The sequence below is a fragment of the Oreochromis aureus genome, linkage group 13, assembly GCF_013358895.1.
Source record: "Oreochromis aureus strain Israel breed Guangdong linkage group 13, ZZ_aureus, whole genome shotgun sequence".
NCBI classification, from domain to species: domain Eukaryota; kingdom Metazoa; phylum Chordata; class Actinopteri; order Cichliformes; family Cichlidae; genus Oreochromis; species Oreochromis aureus.
The window spans coordinates 17,325,901-17,345,532 of NC_052954.1; the positions used below are offsets into that span (position 1 = coordinate 17,325,901).

At 43.3% G+C, this 19,632-nt stretch overlaps 1 protein-coding gene across 3 annotated transcripts in view; it reads left to right on the forward strand.

Annotated features, from left to right (window-relative positions):
- Window positions 1-18,146, forward strand: part of slit1a (slit homolog 1a (Drosophila)) — an 83,539-nt gene extending 65,393 nt beyond the window's left edge. The window contains exons 16-38 of one of the 3 annotated variants that reach the window (XR_005615359.1): window positions 1,668-1,812; window positions 1,966-2,040; window positions 2,141-2,284; window positions 2,371-2,514; window positions 2,600-2,766; window positions 3,455-3,587; window positions 5,201-5,269; window positions 5,855-5,926; window positions 6,033-6,104; window positions 9,590-9,661; window positions 10,946-11,109; window positions 11,204-11,328; window positions 11,435-11,532; window positions 11,613-11,752; window positions 11,935-12,028; window positions 12,115-12,252; window positions 12,350-12,578; window positions 12,680-12,810; window positions 12,912-13,105; window positions 14,181-14,469; window positions 14,551-14,762; window positions 14,859-16,752; window positions 16,856-18,146. Coding sequence is in view for 2 of the 3 variants with exons in the window: in XM_039621779.1 (XP_039477713.1) it covers window positions 1,668-1,812; window positions 1,966-2,040; window positions 2,141-2,284; window positions 2,371-2,514; window positions 2,600-2,766; window positions 3,455-3,587; window positions 5,201-5,269; window positions 5,855-5,926; window positions 6,033-6,104; window positions 9,590-9,661; window positions 10,946-11,109; window positions 11,204-11,328; window positions 11,435-11,532; window positions 11,613-11,752; window positions 11,935-12,028; window positions 12,115-12,252; window positions 12,350-12,578; window positions 12,680-12,810; window positions 12,912-13,105; window positions 14,181-14,469; window positions 14,551-14,762; window positions 14,859-15,097 (3,146 nt within the window). In the remaining variant the exon portion in view is untranslated. Of the gene's footprint in view, window positions 1-1,667; window positions 1,813-1,965; window positions 2,041-2,140; window positions 2,285-2,370; window positions 2,515-2,599; window positions 2,767-3,454; window positions 3,588-5,200; window positions 5,270-5,854; window positions 5,927-6,032; window positions 6,105-9,589; window positions 9,662-10,945; window positions 11,110-11,203; window positions 11,329-11,434; window positions 11,533-11,612; window positions 11,753-11,934; window positions 12,029-12,114; window positions 12,253-12,349; window positions 12,579-12,679; window positions 12,811-12,911; window positions 13,106-14,180; window positions 14,470-14,550; window positions 14,763-14,858 lie in introns of all 3 variants that reach the window. The other 2 variants (XM_039621779.1, XM_031758756.2) reach the window with 2 other exon arrangements.
- Window positions 18,147-19,632: the final 1,486 nt, after the last annotated feature.

The following is a 19,632-nucleotide window of genomic DNA, read 5'->3' on the forward strand; positions in this document are numbered from 1 at the left end:
CACTTGTATATCTGTGTGTACGTGTGTGGAAATTAATGTGTCTTTGTGTGCTAAGTTGAGATAAAGCTTTGCACTGGCTTAGAGAACAAATGGGAGTCCTATATAAGCAGAAAGAGGATCAAAGCGGAACGTGATTAATAAGAATTTAACCCTCCCCTGACTGATAACAATTGAAGCTTCCACAATGGAAACACACATGTCCAAATCACTGATAGCATGGGAATTCAGTAACACTTTGATAATGGGGCCGAGTTACAGAGATTTATGAGAACTTCTGCAACTCCAGCGATGAGTCACTTTGCACCTCAGAGAGGGAAAAACCTCATCCCTCTGCCCTCTATTTTCTCTGATTTCGTGTAAATCTGCTGACAGTAAAAGTGTCACCACCACGCACTTGTGACGATGACGATGACTCAGGCTCACGAAATCTCCCCTGGCTCCCCTACATCCTCAAGATCAAAGCTCTGCGCTGTATTTTCATTGCTTCCTCCATCGCAGGAAATGCCTTTTCCTGTGTCTGGCCTAGCGAGGGAAAAGTTCCTTAATGACCAGCATTACCGTGTCTGTCTGCACTCGCCGCTCCGCTGAGCCACGGAGAAGTGACACAGCTCCAGAAAAAATGTTTTTTGCACAGGCAACAAGAGGAAGTGGTTTCTGGGATTTTTTTTGTCACTGTCCAAAGGTATTCTAATAAAGTCAGCAATGAGGTTTTGGGATTAGGTCTTGTTTGGACAGATTTTTGATATTCATCTGTAGGATTTTGTCCTGGTTGTTTGAGGTTTTCCTGCTCATGACTGTGGTCTGGGTGCCCCACGCGGTTCCACTGACGTCATCGCTAAACCTCAGGCAGAATGGTGCACTGATGTGAGCATGCAAAAGGGGAATGGGACACAAAACAAAGCTCTAAAAAAGTTCCGGCTTTTTTCCCTCTAAATGGAACATATACACACATACGCTCTAAATGCACGTATAAATGCATACATACACAGACACTGGGGCACAATAGACACTCACAGACAAACATACACTGTTCTAAGTAGCTCCCAGTGCTTTTTCATTATTGAGCAGCCATGATGTAACTTGAAGCACACTTTTTGGCACGTAACATCTATTCATAGACAGAGGAGGTGCAGGAAAACGTCCCACATTCCCCTCGCTGCCTCATTCTCGCTCTATCAGGACAGGCGTCTCTCTGCACGTCCGCCCCTCACCTTTCATTTCTCTTTCATCTTTCTTCTTTTCCTCCTTTTGCATCTGTTTCCTCTCTCTCCTTTCCTTCAAATCCACCTGTCATTTCCTGTGCCTCTCTCATCCTCCTTTCTTCCTTCATCCTCTGTCCCTTGGGTGGTCTGCTTCAAGCTGGCTGTCCAAATCCTCTCTCTTTTCACCCCAATGCTCCATCACCTCTCTCTAAAGTAACTCACCCATTCATCTTCTCCTATCAATGGTAGGAGGGTTGCAGGATGCTCTATAGGGCACCTAAGGTACCCTAAAGTAGGGAAGTCTCCTCTTCGGTCACAACAGGACAAACTGCTGACACACAGCTGCTGAGGGGGCGCATCCGTGACTGCGAACATCATGGGATTGAAGGCACTTTGTGCTGGTTTGGAAGAGTGACTGATGTCATATGTTGTGCCGTAACAATGTCTATTTTTTCTCCTGTTCAGGCACAGAGGACAGCCATCTGAACAATGCATGTAACAGTGATCCAGTCTGTCCTCCCAAGTGCCGCTGTGAGTCGAATGTAGTGGACTGCTCCAACCTTAAGCTCACCAAAATCCCCGAGCACATACCCGCATCCACCAGCGAACTGTAAGCAAACAAGAAAAAAAAGTATTTGAAGAATCTGTTGTGCGCAGAAGTTGTAGACGAATCAAATTTTAAAACTCACAGTGAATATCTAAAGAGAATTTGAATGGATTTTTCCGTTTGAATGATTAAACCTTTCAATCTTACTCCCACTAGCCGCCTTAACAACAATGAGATTACAACTCTGGAAGCAACTGGAGCTTTTAAGAACCTTTCCCAGCTGAAGAAAATGTAAGTAGAAATCATCTTACCTTTCAGCAGTCACTCTCTAAAGAGTAAGTGCTGCTTTTAATTCTCTGACATGCTTTCTTTTCCCCCCACAAACGCACAGTAACCTCAGCAACAACAAGATCACAGAGATTGAGGATGGGGCATTTGAAGGCGCGTCCTCTGTCAATGAGCTTCACCTCACAGCCAATCAGATGGACTCGGTTCGAAGTGGGATGTTCCGTGGCCTTGAGGGACTGCGAATGTTGTGAGTCACAACCCCATACTTGTGCATATTTGGAAAAGTTTCTGATGGTTTTTTTTTTAATTAATGTGTATTTCTTTTGTCCTCAGGATGCTGAGGAACAACAAGATCAGCTGTATCCACAATGACAGCTTCACAGGGCTTCACAACGTCCGTCTGTTGTCTCTGTACGACAACCAGCTGACCACAATCACACCCGGAGCCTTCGACACCCTCCAGACTCTATCCACTCTGTAAGATCCTGCCACACTCACACACCTACCTTTCACTTTAGGTTTTATTGCTCTCACAGTGTGTTTTATTCTCACTCTCTCCCAGTAACTTATTGGCCAACTCCTTCAACTGTGACTGTCGGCTGGCCTGGCTAGGTGATTGGCTGAGGAGCAGGAAGATTGTAACAGGTAACCCTCGCTGCCAGCGTCCTGCCTTCCTGAAGGAGATCCCGCTCCAGGATGTAGCTCTGCCTGACTTCCGCTGTGAGGAAGGTAGGCGGCTTTGAGTGCTTTACTTCACGTTATACCACAGCTCCCGTGTTAGTGGAGTTTTTTCCCTCCTTGAAAAGAGAAAAGCATCTTAAGTATGATATGTTAATCCTTCTCTGTGTTTGAAACTAACCTGGGTGTGACTGATGAAGATTTTAACCCACAATATGTTATAAAGACGAGCTGTTTAAAGTGTCTGAGATCATCTCAAATAATGGCCACTGCTGTGTGAGTCTTTTGTTTACTGAATAGATTGATACTCAGCAGTTCCTAAGCTGCTGATCAATGATATGCTGAGTGGAGCTATTGAGCTGTTTGCCTTATTGATCAGTCCCCCTGTTTGCACCTGAATGATTGTTAGACCTGTCTTCAGGCTTTAGGCAGCTTCCATTCTTTGCCTTTGCTGGTCAATACTACATTAGTGAGTCTCCTTTCTCTTTCTGTCCTTTATTTTTCGTACTTTTCACATCTTTTACTTCTTCTTTCTTTATTTTCTCACTGCCTTGTCAGGTTTAATTTATCGTGATGTTGTGCTGCCTTTCGGTTTGCTTTGTATTTTTACTCTATCTACAGTTTGGGCTTTTTTTGTTCAGAAAAAACAGCTCTTTTTTGGCTTGTTTCCATTTGTGTCTGCCCTCATGGTCATTTTTTCTTTGTCTTCCTCTCTCGTATCTCTCTTCTTTTATCCCAGGCCAAGAGGAGACGAGCTGTGTGCCTCGGCCCCAGTGTCCCAGTGAATGTACATGCTTGGAGACTGTGGTGCGCTGCAGTAACAAGCACCTTCACACGCTGCCCAAAGGCATCCCCAGGAATGTGACTGAACTGTGAGTTCTTTGGAATTAATTATTCCAATTGCATTTATATTTATCAGCTTGACTTTCAGGGATTATTTTCGCCTCATCTTTCCTTAAAAGCAAGGAAGATCATTAAAAAAAAACGTAAAGTGGACTTTATGGGCCTCTAAAAAAGATAAGTGTTAACAGCAGGGGCAAAGAAAACACATCTCGTCACTTAGGGAATAGGAAAGGAGTCAATAAACCCTGTAGTTATTCTCTCAGACATTCTTCTTCTATGTTCCTCACAGCCTTCAGGGCTAGCACTGATGTCACTCTCACACTCAGAGCCAAGGATTAGTGTGTGTGTGTGTGTTTGTGTGTGTGCGTGAATATTTGTGTGAGGGCCAAAAGCCTGTCCACAGGAGCATAGGGGAGCAACAGGACATTTTAATGAGCAGTTTTCAATGGAAAGGGGAGGAAATGGAATAGGTCTGGAACTTTCCAATAATGCTTAAAGTGGTTCAGACTAACTCAGGCACACACACACACACACACACACGCTGTGCGAGCCTTAAGGCCTGTCATTGTCCCAGCAGGTGTGACCAGGTGTACCCCTCTGTTCTGGGCTTTCATCTTGTCATCTGGAGAGTTTGCTACTCCATCATTATCCCAAGTGTCCTCAGCACCGTCATTACCTATCATTACCACTGAACCCAAAGGCCTCCTAACTACCCACCTCCCCGCACCCACGCACCCTGTGCTTCCCATCCTGTGTACAGTCAAGAACAATAGCAGGAGCCTGCAGCTCTGCTCAGAAGGACCAGGCCCTAAATCAGCCATTTATCAAAGTGACACACCACTAGTAGGACTTTGTGTTGGTAATCAGGAGGGTGGTTGTGTGCCTTGTATACATCACTCACTTGCATAGCCCACACAGACACAAGGGTTTGTACGTCACTTTAAAAGTGCCGGGTCACATTTAGGAATTGTTGTTAAACTGGAAAATCAGAAAATCGAATTCACTGAAAGTAACACATTTGTCTTCTTTTCTTAGTCACTCTTTCACAGTAGAAGTGATTCATAGCCCAGTATCTGTGTGAAATAGGACTGCTTAAACAGCATGTCTATGGAATGCTTGCTATGCTTGACCTCTAGTCATAACAAGCAACATTGTGTTAAAACTTCTAAACAAAAAGTTATCCTTGTAAGCAGATATCCATACATGAATATGCAGAATCTGGCACCAGAAGCTTTCTGGTTTTCATTTGTAGACGAATTGAAGTTCTAACTGTTTTTAACAATCCTGTTTGAGCAGGCTTTGATTTCATGCAGTTAAATAGTGTGTATGAAGAGTAAAAGAGGGATTGCATTTGCTCAAATGTACTGTAATCATCAGCTACTGATAATGATTTATCTTTTATTCATTTTTTCACTATCCCAATATTCTGGTTACTGTAGATCCTCCATAAAATTCACCCCAAGAAGCTAAGTCAGCACAGTAGCCAACTGGTTACCAGAACCATGAGTGGTTCAGTTGAATCTTAGATTGAAAATACATTAAGAAATAGTGCTGGCAAATATTTGCAGTCTGCTGGAACAGTTCTAGCTTTCAATGATAGCACCTGCTGGTTCATTACTAACCTATTTGTGTCTCTGTCCAGGTATCTAGATGGAAACCAGTTCAGTGTTGTTCCAAAAGAACTGTCTGCCTTCAAATACCTACAGCTGGTGTAAGTCTTTTGTCTGTGTACATCTTCAATCACAAGGTCTAGATCCAGGATGTCAAACTTACAGCTCACTTTAATGTTAAGCCTTTGTGTTTACCTGCACATTTAATCCCTGAGATATCTTAATGCAATGAAAAGAAGTGCAATTTCAAGTATGTCAGTTTTTCTACAACACAAAGAAATGTTGCTTAAGAATGACTCAATTCTAAGAAATAGCTTTATAAAGTTACAGCAAAAGATCCAGTAGCTCATTGCCTAGACTGTTCTGTAATTATAAAACAGAAAGTTCTTGTTAATTTACAAAAAATATCCAGTTTATTACGTATTTTTTCACAGAAAGAAAGAAAGACCTTTACTGTCATTTAATTGATTATCTATTGCTTAATTACTTTGGTGTAATATAAAAGGTGTGGGGGAGGTCTTTATCAGCTCTTAAAGTCCAAAATTCATGCCCTCTTTCACTTGTTCCTAAGTCATCCATTGGGCCAGATTGGAGTCTTTGCCGGGCCAATTCTGGCCTTCGGACCTTATGTTTGACACCCCTGGTGTTGATCAATACAGTGAATGTTTTCGTTTTTTACGTTTCAGAGACCTGAGCAACAACAAGATAAACTCTCTGACCAACTCATCCTTCGCTAACATGAGTCAGCTTACCACTCTGTAAGTCTTAACCAGCCTTGACTGTCATTTTAATTTATCTGCAACTAGAAAAGTTTTTTTTTTAATTCTACCTAAATTTTACACTTGTGACGATCTTACTTTGCAGAATTCTGAGCTATAACTCGCTGCGCTGTATCCCCAAAATGGCTTTCAGCGGACTGCACTCACTTCGACTGCTGTGAGTTCATTTTCATATTTCAGATGAACTGCATGTAGGTACTGTTTGTGTAATATATGTGCTTTTTTTCAAATACAAAATGTATACTGCCTGTGCTATGAGAGTGTTTCACTTTTTTCCTCATGAAAAATCAAATGTTTCTTTGGTGTTTCAGGACAGTGTTCATTCTGCTCACTGAGAACATTTGAAGTCATTTTGACAGAAGTGTTCTAAAACAAGACAGGACTTACTTTCAGGCTAAATGAGTTATTAAGGAGGATATTTTTGCAGCCTGCACTGACTACAGAGATGGTGCAAGCAGATGCTGAGAATGTTTGATTGACTCCAGAGGAATGAAACACAGTCTAAACAGTTATGACAGCTTATGAATACACACACAGACACACACACACTGACACACACAGACACACACATAAACTCCGACCTATTTTCTCTGTTTAGATGGCAGCTGTGGGGGGAAATAGCAGTGTTATTCCAGCTCCCACTTCTAACCACACCTCCTCTTCAGACTTCTGCCCAGTCTGCTTGTTCACCTCCAAGTGCCCTGAGCTCATCACTGCTGCACCATCAGGGCCAAACACATGCTCCCACATCCCACTGTACAAAATCACCCTGACTCTGATTGCCGGAGAATGTTTGCCCCGCTAGCTGTAATGGTTTTGACTTTGCCTCTGGGCTTTTATGAAGTTATGAAGTCTTTGATTGTGCACTCTCAGTGACCATGGGCTCCCTGCGGATGAATCGGTCTGCTAAATAACTGAGATGTAGATCGTAAATGCATTCGACAGATAGATGACGAAATGAAACCAGTCTTTGGAAGCACACAGCAGCTCGAAGCCTCAAGCTTTAACTCGAATGTACAGTTTAGTTTTGCAAAGGGAGAAACTGAGACCAGGCCCAGCAGCACTCCTTATGAGATTATGCGCGCACGTCGATGTCTATTTGTGTGTGTGTGTGTGTCTGTGTGCGCACTGATGCCCGTATATGCATAGTCTAAATGTTTGTCATCTACTGGCTTGGTGCCTGTTAGTATGTGTGTGGGAGTGCAGTTATCAGCCTTCCATGTGTGCTCATAGCAGGCACACTTTTTATTAGTGACAACAAAGCTTCAACAAAGCCTCTTTTTACGGTGGGATTCGACTAAAGCCCCCGATCATTACGAGACACAAAGCGTAAGAGCCCTTTTAGCGTAGAATGAGAGTGAAGCTCGGCCATCATTAGCTGATGCCGCCGTCGCTACACCAGGCGTAGAGCTTTGATCTCTAATGAAGCTGTGTGTCCGTTATTTCTGCTCTTACTCACTCACGCCACCTTTACTTCTGAAATTCCCCTGTGCAAGTATGCTAGACGCCATGTGAGGCCCTCCCTCAGTGCCACCAACACGTACACACACACCACACAGGCTGAGAACTATATACAATAACACACTTATATACACACAGACTGTCTGGGCTACCTTATTGTCTTACTCAGACGGGAGTCCAAGTGAAGCAGAAAACTTTGATGTCTTTACTGCCCGTGTGATCAATCATAAGCCTCCCATTAAATGTCAATTGGAGCTGTGGCATTTCTTTCTTTGCTTAGAAATACAGTGGGGGGTGCAGCAAATCTCGAGCGACAATGAGCTCAGTTTAATAGTTTAAACGTTCAGACTCCACAAAGAGTTCAGAGTTCAAAGTTGGAAGCTTCACGGAAACCACAATGAGATGCCAAAAGCGTCGCGCTCATGTGCAGTCGCGCACGCCGAGGTGCCAGAGCCTTTATAAAGCTGCACCTTTGGCTTTACACAGCAGTAAAAGAGGAGAAGAATCATTAACGCTCACTTCTTCAAACAAACCAGGGGTCTGAGGCTGGCATGGATGTGGTGTGATTGCAAGCGGCGCTGTGTGAGTGTGCACGCATGTGTGTGTGTGTTTGTATGGTGGTTGTGGTTTAAGCTGCAGATTAATACGCTTCTAATTGGCCTGCTGAGTATTAGGTGTGAGGTGAGTGAGCTGAGACAGCGCCAGGGTGTGGCCCGCAGGGGTTTGAGTAGCAACCTGTAAGAAATTAATGTGATATGAAAGAAAAGAGAAGGAAAAAAAAAAAACAATGAATGTGAAGCTTTCAACAAAAACAAAACAGACATGTGGCTCACAGAACCAGACTTCCCACACTCTGTGTAGACATAAACCATCGCATTGTCAATCAGTTTCATTCTGGGAATCGGGCTGCAGATAAGTTGGCATAAGCAACATGAATTGACAGAGCCGTAGCAAAGAAAAGTCAAAAAGAGAGAATGTTAGCAGGAGTGCAGATCAAGTTTCTTCCTGGAGACTCCATGGCTCCTTTTTTCCCATGAGATCTTTCCCTGACTGGCACACTGCTGCTGGCTTTACGCCCTCGGTATCCTCCGACTACCACAACCCACCTACGCGCTCTACACTAATAAGCATTCTCCACGGCACACAGGCCAATTAGCGTGTTGTCTCAGGCAGGTTACACTGTATATTTTTCCTCTAGTATTTAGTATTCTTACACTGACCAACTTCCCTCTCCGCATCCTTTCCTCTGACTCTTCCGCAGTTTCGCCGTGATTGACAGGTCCAACAAAGAAGGCAGTTTACTTTCAAAGTCTGTTTATACATCAGTTCTCTTCATCCAGGCATAGAGAGCAGATGTGTCATGTACTGTTATTGTGGACTGAGCTGTGGTAACATTAGCTTGCGGTCAGCTGAGGTTTAGAGGTGGTAATGACCTGGCGGATTACAACGACCATCAATCATCTAGCCATTAAGCCGTGTAGGCTTGTCAACCTTGGTAGCAGTCCGAGAACAAGGAAAATAACAGTAGATTCAAAATAATGCAAAAACACACTGGGATTAATATTAATGCATGTGCCCAAATATGAAGCACATAATTGTCCCTGGTTGTCTGCACACACACTTACACTGTCCTGCATGTGGTACAGCTCTCTTTAACCCCCCCTACTCTATACCCCTGTTGGCCCTGCCAGCCAGACGTGCATAGAAACTTGACACCAGCCTTTTCCAGACGTACAGAGCCTCGTATCTTTGCCAGCTGCACATGGCTCTACCAGAAACACAAACCACCTCCCGCTCATTTAGAATGCCAAGACAACATTGCGCCATTGTTCCTGATATTTCTGGTTTTGGTTTGTTGGAAAGCAATCAACCCAGCACTGACAATTAATATATTGACTCTTTGGTTTACTTTCAAAAAAATATAGCTTTACCATTTGGACACAGGAGCACTGCTATAAATACTGAAATGGGACATTTCATGGACAATGTTCAAATACTTGTCTTTTTAAAAAAATTGATAGTAGTGTGTTTTAACAAATCAAAAACTAGTTGATTTTCTGGCAGTTGACCAATCAGTAAATCTTCTATTGAACTTTGTTCTAATAGTATGATTTTCTTTCTGTGCTCAGATGTCTTCATGAATTTTCTCTTTTTGTCCTCTCCTTCCCCTTCACCCTTAAGGTCGCTTCATGGCAATGAAATCTCAGAGCTTCCCGATGGCATCTTTAATGACGTGTCCTCACTTTCCCATTTGTAAGTAGTAACACACAACTGTATGGCCCTTTCCAGAAGCGTTACCATCTGCATTTACCATGTTAAGTGTACATACATGTAGCTGCACACAAAAATGTACACACACACACACACACACACACACACACACTGTCAGGTACAGGAGCCGTCTGCACACACAGCCAGAGTGTGGCTCACAGTGGGCTGTCTGTTGTCCTCTTTGGTTGGCTCTGCATGAGACGAGCCCTCCCTTAATCAGCCGCAGTCCTGCGGTTCAAGCAACACACAGACCCCTCTGCTCTCTCATCTCCCTGTGTGACATCTTTGAAGCACACACATTCACTGACTTGTACACACATATCTTTCATGGTCTGTGGACTCCAGTGTTTATTTATTTGTCTGAAATTTTGTGTGAGTTGGGTGTCTGGCTGTGCATGGCTTTTGCCATCCAGCATAAATTGCCACATCATTTCGTGACAGTTGCTGATCAGTAGACATATCTGCCTATTAGATAGATAGACTTATCGTGAATATGGAGCTACCAGGCAGGAGGGAAAGACCACGGAGGAGGTAGGATGTAGTGAAGCGGGACATGCACATGGGTCGTGTGACAGAGGAGGAGGACAGGGTGAGATGCATCGAATGTGGCGACCCCCAAAGGGAGCAGCCAAAAAAAGAAGATGTCGACAGATAGATCTGTCAATCTGTAGGTGTCCTCCAGTTTTGACACTGGAGCTCTGGCAGAAAGAAGCATAGGGAGAACTAAACAAAGACATTTCGTGGAGAGCAGAGCAAGAGTCGAGGCTTCATGAAAATGGGGCGAAGTGACGGATGGAGGGGAGCCATTGATCCACAGTCACAGTCAAGTGGCTTTCATGTAAGCAGATGTCAGGTGTCAGCTATTGGCCCGGCCTGAAAGATGAGCCTGTGTTCCGCAGTAATGGAACAGCATCGATTCAGGAGTGTTTGTGCATCCAGCGGGAGGACAGAGCGCCATTGATTCACGACCACCATGACAGAAGCAGTTAAGAGTGCCTTCTGTTCACACCTTTGCCTATAATTGAACAGCCTTCCTCCTGATAATGCATGGCCCAAAGTGGCATTGAGCGTTAAACTTTAGAGCTGTTTTATTCTTAGGGAGGCTCTGATTTTTTTGTCTAGGACATCAAGTTGATTTTTAAGTGAGTGTTACTTTATATGAGAATGTAGAGACACCTGCTGGTGACAGAGTGCACTACAGTGGGTAGACTTGTACTGAAAGGGCCTAAATCACTGATTACTAATGACTGATCTCTGAATTTTCAGGGCAATCGGTGCCAACCCCCTGTACTGTGACTGTCACCTGCGTTGGCTGTCGGACTGGGTCAAGACTGGATACAAAGAGCCCGGCATCGCCCGCTGTGCTGGTCCTCAGGGCATGGAGGGCAAACTTCTGCTGACTACACCTGCAAAGAAATTTGAATGTTCAGGTGAGTTATTGTGTTCAGCGCAGGAATTTCATCTTAGATTGGTCACTTGTACTTGTAAAAAAATGAAATATAAGCTTTTTGGCATTTCCTCTAGGTGATGTGGACACAGCAGTGTTGGCCAAGTGTAACCCTTGTCTGTCGAGTCCGTGCCAGAACCAAGGCATCTGTCACAGCGACCTTGTGGAGATCTACAGGTGCAGCTGTCCTCCGGGATTCAAGGTAAGAACTACACAGTGCTACCACCCACCTGTGAATACCAGTTAAAAGGTTACCGACGTGAGTAGCATCATTTTTGGCAGATCCCTTAGTCTGGCCTCTGTTTCAGGGAAAGAACTGCGAGGCGGTTCTGAACGCCTGTGTGAGCAGCCCATGTGCCAATGGAGGAACCTGCCGAATGGATGCAAATCAAGAGGGACAGTACAGGTGAGGAAATCAGTGAAGCTAAGGAATGAAACCTTAATCAAAGACAGAACTTGATGAGATGGGTTTGTATGCTTTTACAGTTGTACATGTCCACTGGGCTTCGAGGGCCCGACTTGCGAAACCAATATTGATGACTGCGATGACAATGACTGCGAGAACGGCGCAACCTGCATTGACGGTGTCAACAACTACACCTGTTTTTGTCCCCCCTATTACACAGGTTAGTAGATGCAACACAGTTAAGATCCAGAAACAGCTGCACAGTAACAAAATATCAGTTAAAAAGAAGGTTGGTATAAAAAAATGTGATTATTACAAAAAATCTTGCAAGATCTTTTGTAATCTTGCAAGATTTTTTGCTCTGCGTTAACCACCTTCTCTAAAACTTTTGCCTCTTTGTAGGTGAAATGTGTGAAGAAATGGAAGATGTGTGTGCCCCCGGTCGGAGCCCCTGCCAACACGAGTCTACCTGCCTCATCACATCCTCTGGACCCAAGTATGTTTTACTTACACCAGATCAATCAATTCTGAAGCTGTATGTTGGGAAATAGACAATTTATGTTTTGTGTTTTTGCATTGCAGGTGTGTGTGTTCTCCTGGTTATGTTGGTGATGACTGCAGTGTAGACTATAATGACTGCGAGGAGCATCGCTGTCAGAATGGAGCTCAGTGTGTGGACGAGCTAAGTGGATATTCGTGCATCTGTCCTGAAGGATATAGGTGAGGAGAGGACAAGTGTGCCATTACTTTTGGCTTCTTAGTTTCTTCTGCTTTAATTAGACCACACTCCTAAAAATCACTGTCTGTCTTCCTATAGCGGTCAGTTATGTGAGGTTCCCCCATCTCTACTGTCACTGTGCGAGCGGGCCGACTGCCAGAACAACGCCCCATGTGTGGAGCGAGGTGGGCGTGCCCTCTGCCAGTGTCCTCCTGAGTTCGGAGGGCCACGCTGTGAGAAGCTGGTCAGCGTCAACTTCATCGACAGAGACTCCTACCTCTTGCTCTCTGACCTTAAGAACTGGCCTCAAGCTAACATCACACTACAGGTATGTGCAGTCATTTCTACCATTTCAGTGTGCTGGCACTGCCTTTCTGTGCTAAAGCCTGAATAACTCAAACACCCAATGCAAAAATGATCTCTCTGTAGGTATCAACAGCTGAGGACAATGGTATCCTGCTGTACAATGGAGACAATGATCATATGGCGGTGGAGCTCTATCAAGGTCATGTCAAGGTTAGCTATGACCCCGGCAGTCAGCCAGGACATGCCATATACAGGTAAGGTGCCACTGCTCGCTCAGTCCTGATGAGCACGTAGCATTTTGTGTTCACTTTAGTGACTGTACTGTATATCTTCAATCTGTGTTTTCCTTTCCCAGTACTGAGACTATCAACGATGGTCAGTTCCACACAGTGGAACTGGTGACCTTTGACCAGATGGTGAACCTGTCCATTGACGGGGGTCTCCCTACCACAATGGACAGCTTTGGGGCGGTGCGGCCCCTCAACGGGGAGGCTCCACTATACGTGGGGGGTAGGGGCCCTCTCCAGAACACACCTCCCTCCTCTCCAGGCACTCTTAACTACTACACTACTGTCAATCACCACCCCTCCCCCTCGCTTTGTCACCACCCGAACCACTCCTTTCCCTCAACCATTCAACCCAAACCCTATCCTCTAGCCACTCCATCCCACCTTTAGTCAGGACTGTTTGCTAGAAAAAATACACATAAACCTCCTGAATACTAACACACACACATTTTTTTAGTCATGAACAGAAAGCTCATAGAACATAATTCTCAAAAGTAAAGCTACGTTCAGCTTCTTCTGAGCCAGGTAGCACTGCATCTTTGATTTAACAGAGTTTTACACCAGATGCGATCAGGCTGGAGTACAACCCGCAACCTTTCCCTTGCAAATGTGTTAACCACCACACAACTGAAGGAACATAATGCTCAAAAATAATAGATCATAATTTAGAGTAAACACACAATGCATCCCTCTATAGACTTGGTCCTTCAAGCACTTTTTTTATAGTGTGTGAACGACGCCATCTAGTGTTAGAATCATAATCAAACTACCACACACAGTCTCGACTTCAGATTAGTTTTGTATGCATTTTTTTCATTTTTCCCATGGTGCACATGGTGTTCATTTGTGTAATTTACATGTAATTTAGCCACTCTTGATAGAATCAGACTTTCAAACTGAAAAAATTAACCTTTAAAGTTACACCTTAGATTTGTTGCGTTTCAGCCTCCATTTGTGGGTTGATATCGGATCAGGAGTGGCTCAGAATTTGTGCTGTTTGTTTTTCCTGCTGTGATGTGCTGTGAAGTGCTGTTCTTCATTCATACAAACCACAGGAGACATTTTTTGCCATACTTCTCTCCCTTTTGTTGTCCCCCATTTCAAGGATGATGTGTCTTGTAGTGCAAATGTAAAAAAATCAAAATTAGTTTAAAAAAACAACAAAAAACAGTTGTATATACTAATCTGAGAAGTGGTTTACACACTGCTTGGACACACGTGCTTGAAAATATCAGTCTCCATTACACTCATACCAGCCCTGTGTTAGCTGTCTGTGCGTGTGACTCAGTATGCACGTCCTTTTATATAACCATCCTTTCTCTCGTTCCTTCCTCCAGGCATGCCGGTGGACGTGCACTCGGGCACTTTCCGTCTCTGGCAGATCCAGAATAGCTCCAGTTTCCATGGCTGTATCCAGAACCTGTACATAAACAACGAGCTTCAGGACTTCACCAAGACCCAGATGAAGCCCGGCGTGGTACCGGGCTGCGAGCCCTGCAAGAAGATCTACTGCGTACATGGCATCTGCCAACCTGATGGGGTCCAAGGACCTGTTTGCCACTGCCAGCCAGGCTGGAGCGGGGCGCACTGTGACCAGCCTGCTAGCAACCCCTGCCAGGGCAGCAAGTATGTCAGCAAATGGAATAGCTTAGGGTGGATCAAGTTTTCTAAACTTTATATTTATTGAGTTTATTGCCTCTTAAATAGGTGTGTCCATGGAAAATGCATCCCTCTGGATTCTCAGTCATACCGCTGTGAGTGTGCGGAGGGTTACCGCGGAGCCCTGTGTAACCAGCAAGGGGAGCTGTTTAACCCCTGCCGTCACCTGTCCTGCAAACATGGTCGCTGCCAGATCTCAGACACAGGAGATGCATACTGTCACTGTGAAAGTGGCTATACCGGAGAACTTTGTGATGCAGGTGGGTTTTGTGCATGTTAGTCTGCAGTGATAAAGAAAAACAAGACTTTAAAACAAGTAATATTAAAAACCTTTTTTTTCTTTGTTTTTTAATTAGAAATTGAGTGCAGAGGGGAACCTGTGCGAGACTTCTACCAGGTCCAGCGGGGATACGCTATCTGCCAGACGACACGCATGGTCTCTTGGGTGGAGTGCACTGGAGCCTGCGACACAGGGGCCTGCTGCGCCAGCCAGAGGATGAAACGTCGGAAATACACCTTCGAATGCAGCGATGGGACCACCTTCAGCGAGGAGGTGGAAAAGACCATCAAGTGTGGCTGCGTGGGCTGCATGTAGCACAGTTCACTCCCGTTCCCCGCTGCTGCCGAAGAGCAGAAGATGGAAAGAAAGAAAGGAAGGAAGGAAAGGAAAGAGAAGACAGTAGGAAAGTGAGGGAGAGAAAGAAAGAGAGATATTAAAGAATATATATAAAACCTCTATCTATATATTATGGACAACAGTGTTTGTAAAATAGAATATTTCCTCCCCTTCTAAGGGTGTTTGACCTACAGTAAAACAGAGAAACCAACATCACGGGCAACAACGTAGATGCGACAACAGCAGCAAACCATTGTATCCGCAACATTGTTCCAACCCGAGTCACCCAGTGTGAATTCCCCATCCATCTCTGAGGCCTCTGACAGCCTAGCCACCATCTACCATCTTTACTTTGTGGAGGCAGAGAGAACAGTGGGGTCCGGCCTGGGAAAAGCAGAAGGCTAAGAGGAGAGCTGGACAATTTTGACCTTCCAAAGCTGTTTTGAGTTGAGCTTGGCTGGGTTGCCTGGACTGGGCTGGATATGGTTTGGGTTGAGTTGAAGTTGTTGTTGGTTTGGTGTAGCAGTTTCTCCGCCAGGATACAGTCATCCATCCACACACGCACACGTAGAAGTGAACAGCAAGGAAGAAAACGTACGATTACGAGCGGCGCAGACGCCGTGGCTTCGAGGCTAGGGTGGTCTAGTGTCACAGCTGATTTCTGTGAGGTACCGTAACAGAAACTCCATTAAAAAAAATAAATAAACAAGAGACTGCGCTGACTAGCAGCACTGAAAACAGCAGTCAAGGCACGTCTCTGAAGTACATGATCACACATGCATGGCATACACACATTTTCCGCACAGTCTCAACGCCACACGGGAAGGCTTGTGCGGTGCAACTATTCCAATCAGAGAACCCATCTGGTGCTGACAGTGCCCAGTGCTTATCAGCCCCCAGCATGAATTGCCTCAGGGTTAGGATGATTTGCATAATCCCACCCCCACCCCACCCCAGTGAGTAGGAGGCCAATCAGTCCTGCTCCTTTTGATGCCTGCAGTATTAAACTTGTGCAAACTGTTGCATGTTTGGAGAAGTTTGCTAACAAATATGTAGAGCTTCTTAATATCCTTATAAATGTACAAAACAAAAAGGTTGCAGAATCATGTTCTGTTATTTTATTTTTTATTTTGTTTTGTTTAATTTCTCATAATTTGTTTTTGTTATATTTTTGTGTCATGATGTAACCTAACTCCTTTAGCTGCCCCCATCCCTCCCCTACAACCCTTTATATAGAAATGCCTAACAGATTCTAATATATATATATTTGTATTTCATTTTGGTATAGTATTTTTCTATGTTAAAGAGTAAGTCTGTTTCCTGAAGCTTTGGAACTGGTGGAAAGGCGTTCATTTGGTTCCCTAGGTGTTTTTTGATTTTTTTAATTTGTTGTATCTCACATGCTCCAAAAGGTGATTAATTACATTTAATTGGCCAAAAAAATGCAGCAGCTGGTTGGCCTTTTTGTATAGAAGGCAGTATTGGTCTAGAAATATGTTTAATATTGTATATGTTGTCTTCCATGTGAATATTACATTAATTCATTGAGAGTCTGTGCTTGTTTTTATTTATTTTATCTAATGGCGTTTTCCTGTAGAAAGTGAAGATCAAAAATGTCAAAAAGATTAAAAAAGGTAACTGAAAAAAGAAATTACATAAAAAACTGTATTTGTAACATCACTTCATAGCAGTGTTTGACCTTCCTCTCTGACTCAGACATTCCTCGTTTGCTTGCAGGGGCCGGAGAGTTCAGAGCTGAGATTAAGAGATGCCCCCCACCTCAAATTTCCCTTGAAATTAACACACCACACTTAAAAGACTTCTGATTGTTTCCGTGTTCATTTGGATTGAAGTGCTTGGGTTGCATTTCTGTCATTTGAATTTCTGAGCTGGTGGGTTTTGTTTTTTGTTTTTCTAAGTTTTAAATTAGTCAAGCTCAACTGATCATAAGCTGCTGTCAAGCCAGAAGGAACAGGATGAAGTTGCCTCTGTGGACAATGATCATGTTATCAAGGTGTGTCATCCAAGATTGCTTTGAAAAGGCAACTGTGTGGGAAGCATTACATGCCTACTACTGACAGATAAGCAAAGGAGAACGGTCTGGACATTTTCAGTATCTGTCAGTTTTAAGTGGTAATCCATACAAAAAAAACAACAAAAAAACAAAAAAAAGAAAGCAATGGTGCCAATTACAGTGAACGTCATACCTGAATGTATAAATGTGTATAGATAAATATGACCTATGCTTATTCATGAAGTGGTAACTTTTAGCTGTTATTTAGTTTCCAATGTAAGATATAGAAACCACATCCTGTCGAATACGTGACAGTCCATCAGGATGGCGTTGAGGCGTTGTTCTCTCTGCAGATCGGGATTGTGTTTGATCCGTTTTGCTGATCTAACTGTTAAAAAGTCTCTTTATAGTGTGAAAGGCTGCAGATCTCAGCTCATACAGTGTCGCATCACGGAGCTCCTATTCATATTGCTACCCATGTTAACTTTGTTTTACATGCTGTCGATGTGATCCAAGTGGTGTACAAAAACATTAAAGATCCCATAAAGGATACTGATGAACAGTCACTGTAATACTTAGGCTGTGCGCCTCGTAAAGGTGCGCATTTAGTCAAATGTGACTTTCTTTCCATGTCTCCTTTCCTTCCTCTGCACTAATCTGTACTGGACTGGTGCATTCAACTTCCTGGTAGACATCTTAGTGGTGCTTGTGCTATATTGAGATGTAATTCAGTTACTGGTCACATGACCAGAAACACAGTTTTCTTCCATCCTATGAACTATATACATAAATGTTATTGTGAACAACACAATGTCTCTGTTGTATTGAAATGGTGCAAAAACTAAGAAATATCCCTGGCTGGGTTCTGTCTGTTTGCGTTTATGTTACAGGACTGATGGTGGGATTGAACTGAAAACTCAATAATGCTGAATGTATGTAGTGCCACCGACAAAATGTTTACCAAAACTCCACTCTTTTCATTAATTAAACTTAAATGTGTGTGCTTTTAAAAAATGTCTCCGTCATTTCCTTCTTTTACTTAAAAGTTTGTATTTGAAACACAGTGACACATTTTTTATATACTTTTGCCTCCGTACAACACCACAATTTTCAGTTCCAAGTTTTGAAATTGCATTTGGCAGCACTTCACTGGAATTCTCAATATGACTTCCAAAGGGATGTTGATGCAAGAAGGGAGAGATTGTTTCCCAATGGCAGCAAAAGTATTGTTCTCTCCTTAACTCAACCAAACACAACATGCTTTCAGTTACTCAAGACAAAACTGAAAGCAGAGAGGTCCCTATAAACAAGCAGCTGCTGATGTGGCTACAATAAAGGCCTGACAGACTGTCTCAATGATGGAAACATTTGGTGACGTCCATGGGTTCAGGAAGTCACTGACTGCAAAGACTTTCCGCAAACTTACATTGAAAATTACATTAGTTTGTCCAAATAATTTCGAGCCTGTGAGAATGTATATAAAAATGTCTAATTCCTAAACAGTTAATACTATACTTTTGTTAAACCATTTGAGCTGCAAGCCTGTAGATTCAATCACATCTATTTTGTGTGAAATCCAGTGTGGTGGTGCACCGGGGCAAAATGGTTTTTTTTTTAGAAACATACTTCTGGACCTGATGATATAATTCCCAATGACTTGGAAACATATTTGATTTATTTATAACTCATCTGTTTTTTGGGGTTTATCAGAGACTGCAGTAAGCTATGGCCAATGCTGAAAAGAGCAACAGGAAGTTGCCGATTGATTTTATGCCTTGTTTGTAGGTGTAGACTCTACTTGGCAGAACTTTCTTTTTTAAAGATTTGGTAGTAACCAGTTACTGACTTAGTAAGGTGGTGTGTCATTCATTTGGAAAAGGGACCTAACTGCATATCACCAAAAAGGGTAAATAAATTAACTACTTCATGTCACATTGGTTATAGTGAAAAGTTGTTCCTTCAGTTTTCTACACTGACAAAGGTTATGGAGGCCAACTGTTTACCAATCGGTCCAACAGCACAGTGGGAGCTTCCTGTGGGCATTGGGGCTATTGCTCTTTAGCCAGGCAGGTCCCCTTTATGTAAAATGCCATCAATGCCGTGTTAACTACAAAGTTGAAAAATTTACCATCAGGGGGAAGCATCAGAGGTCCTAAAGTGCCACAACTGTATTTCAGATTTTCTCACTAGCTTTTGAATAATTGCTATTTTTGTTTCAGTGGTTTTTAAGTTTTTATTTTACTTAACTAAACTAAATACAGTTATTTTAGTAAACTACACTAACCATAACCATACTGCCAAGTTCACGTGACTATTCAGGATGCTGACTGTAAGGACCTCACAATATGATGCGTGAATATTTTTTAAATACTGATAATACACAGTTCAGTGCCCCCCGGTCCCAAAATTCATTTCACTTTCATGTACTTGTGTGAGTAGGATATTAACCTCCGTTGAGGCTGTAATAAAGCAACACTGGTACAACAAAAAACAACATGCA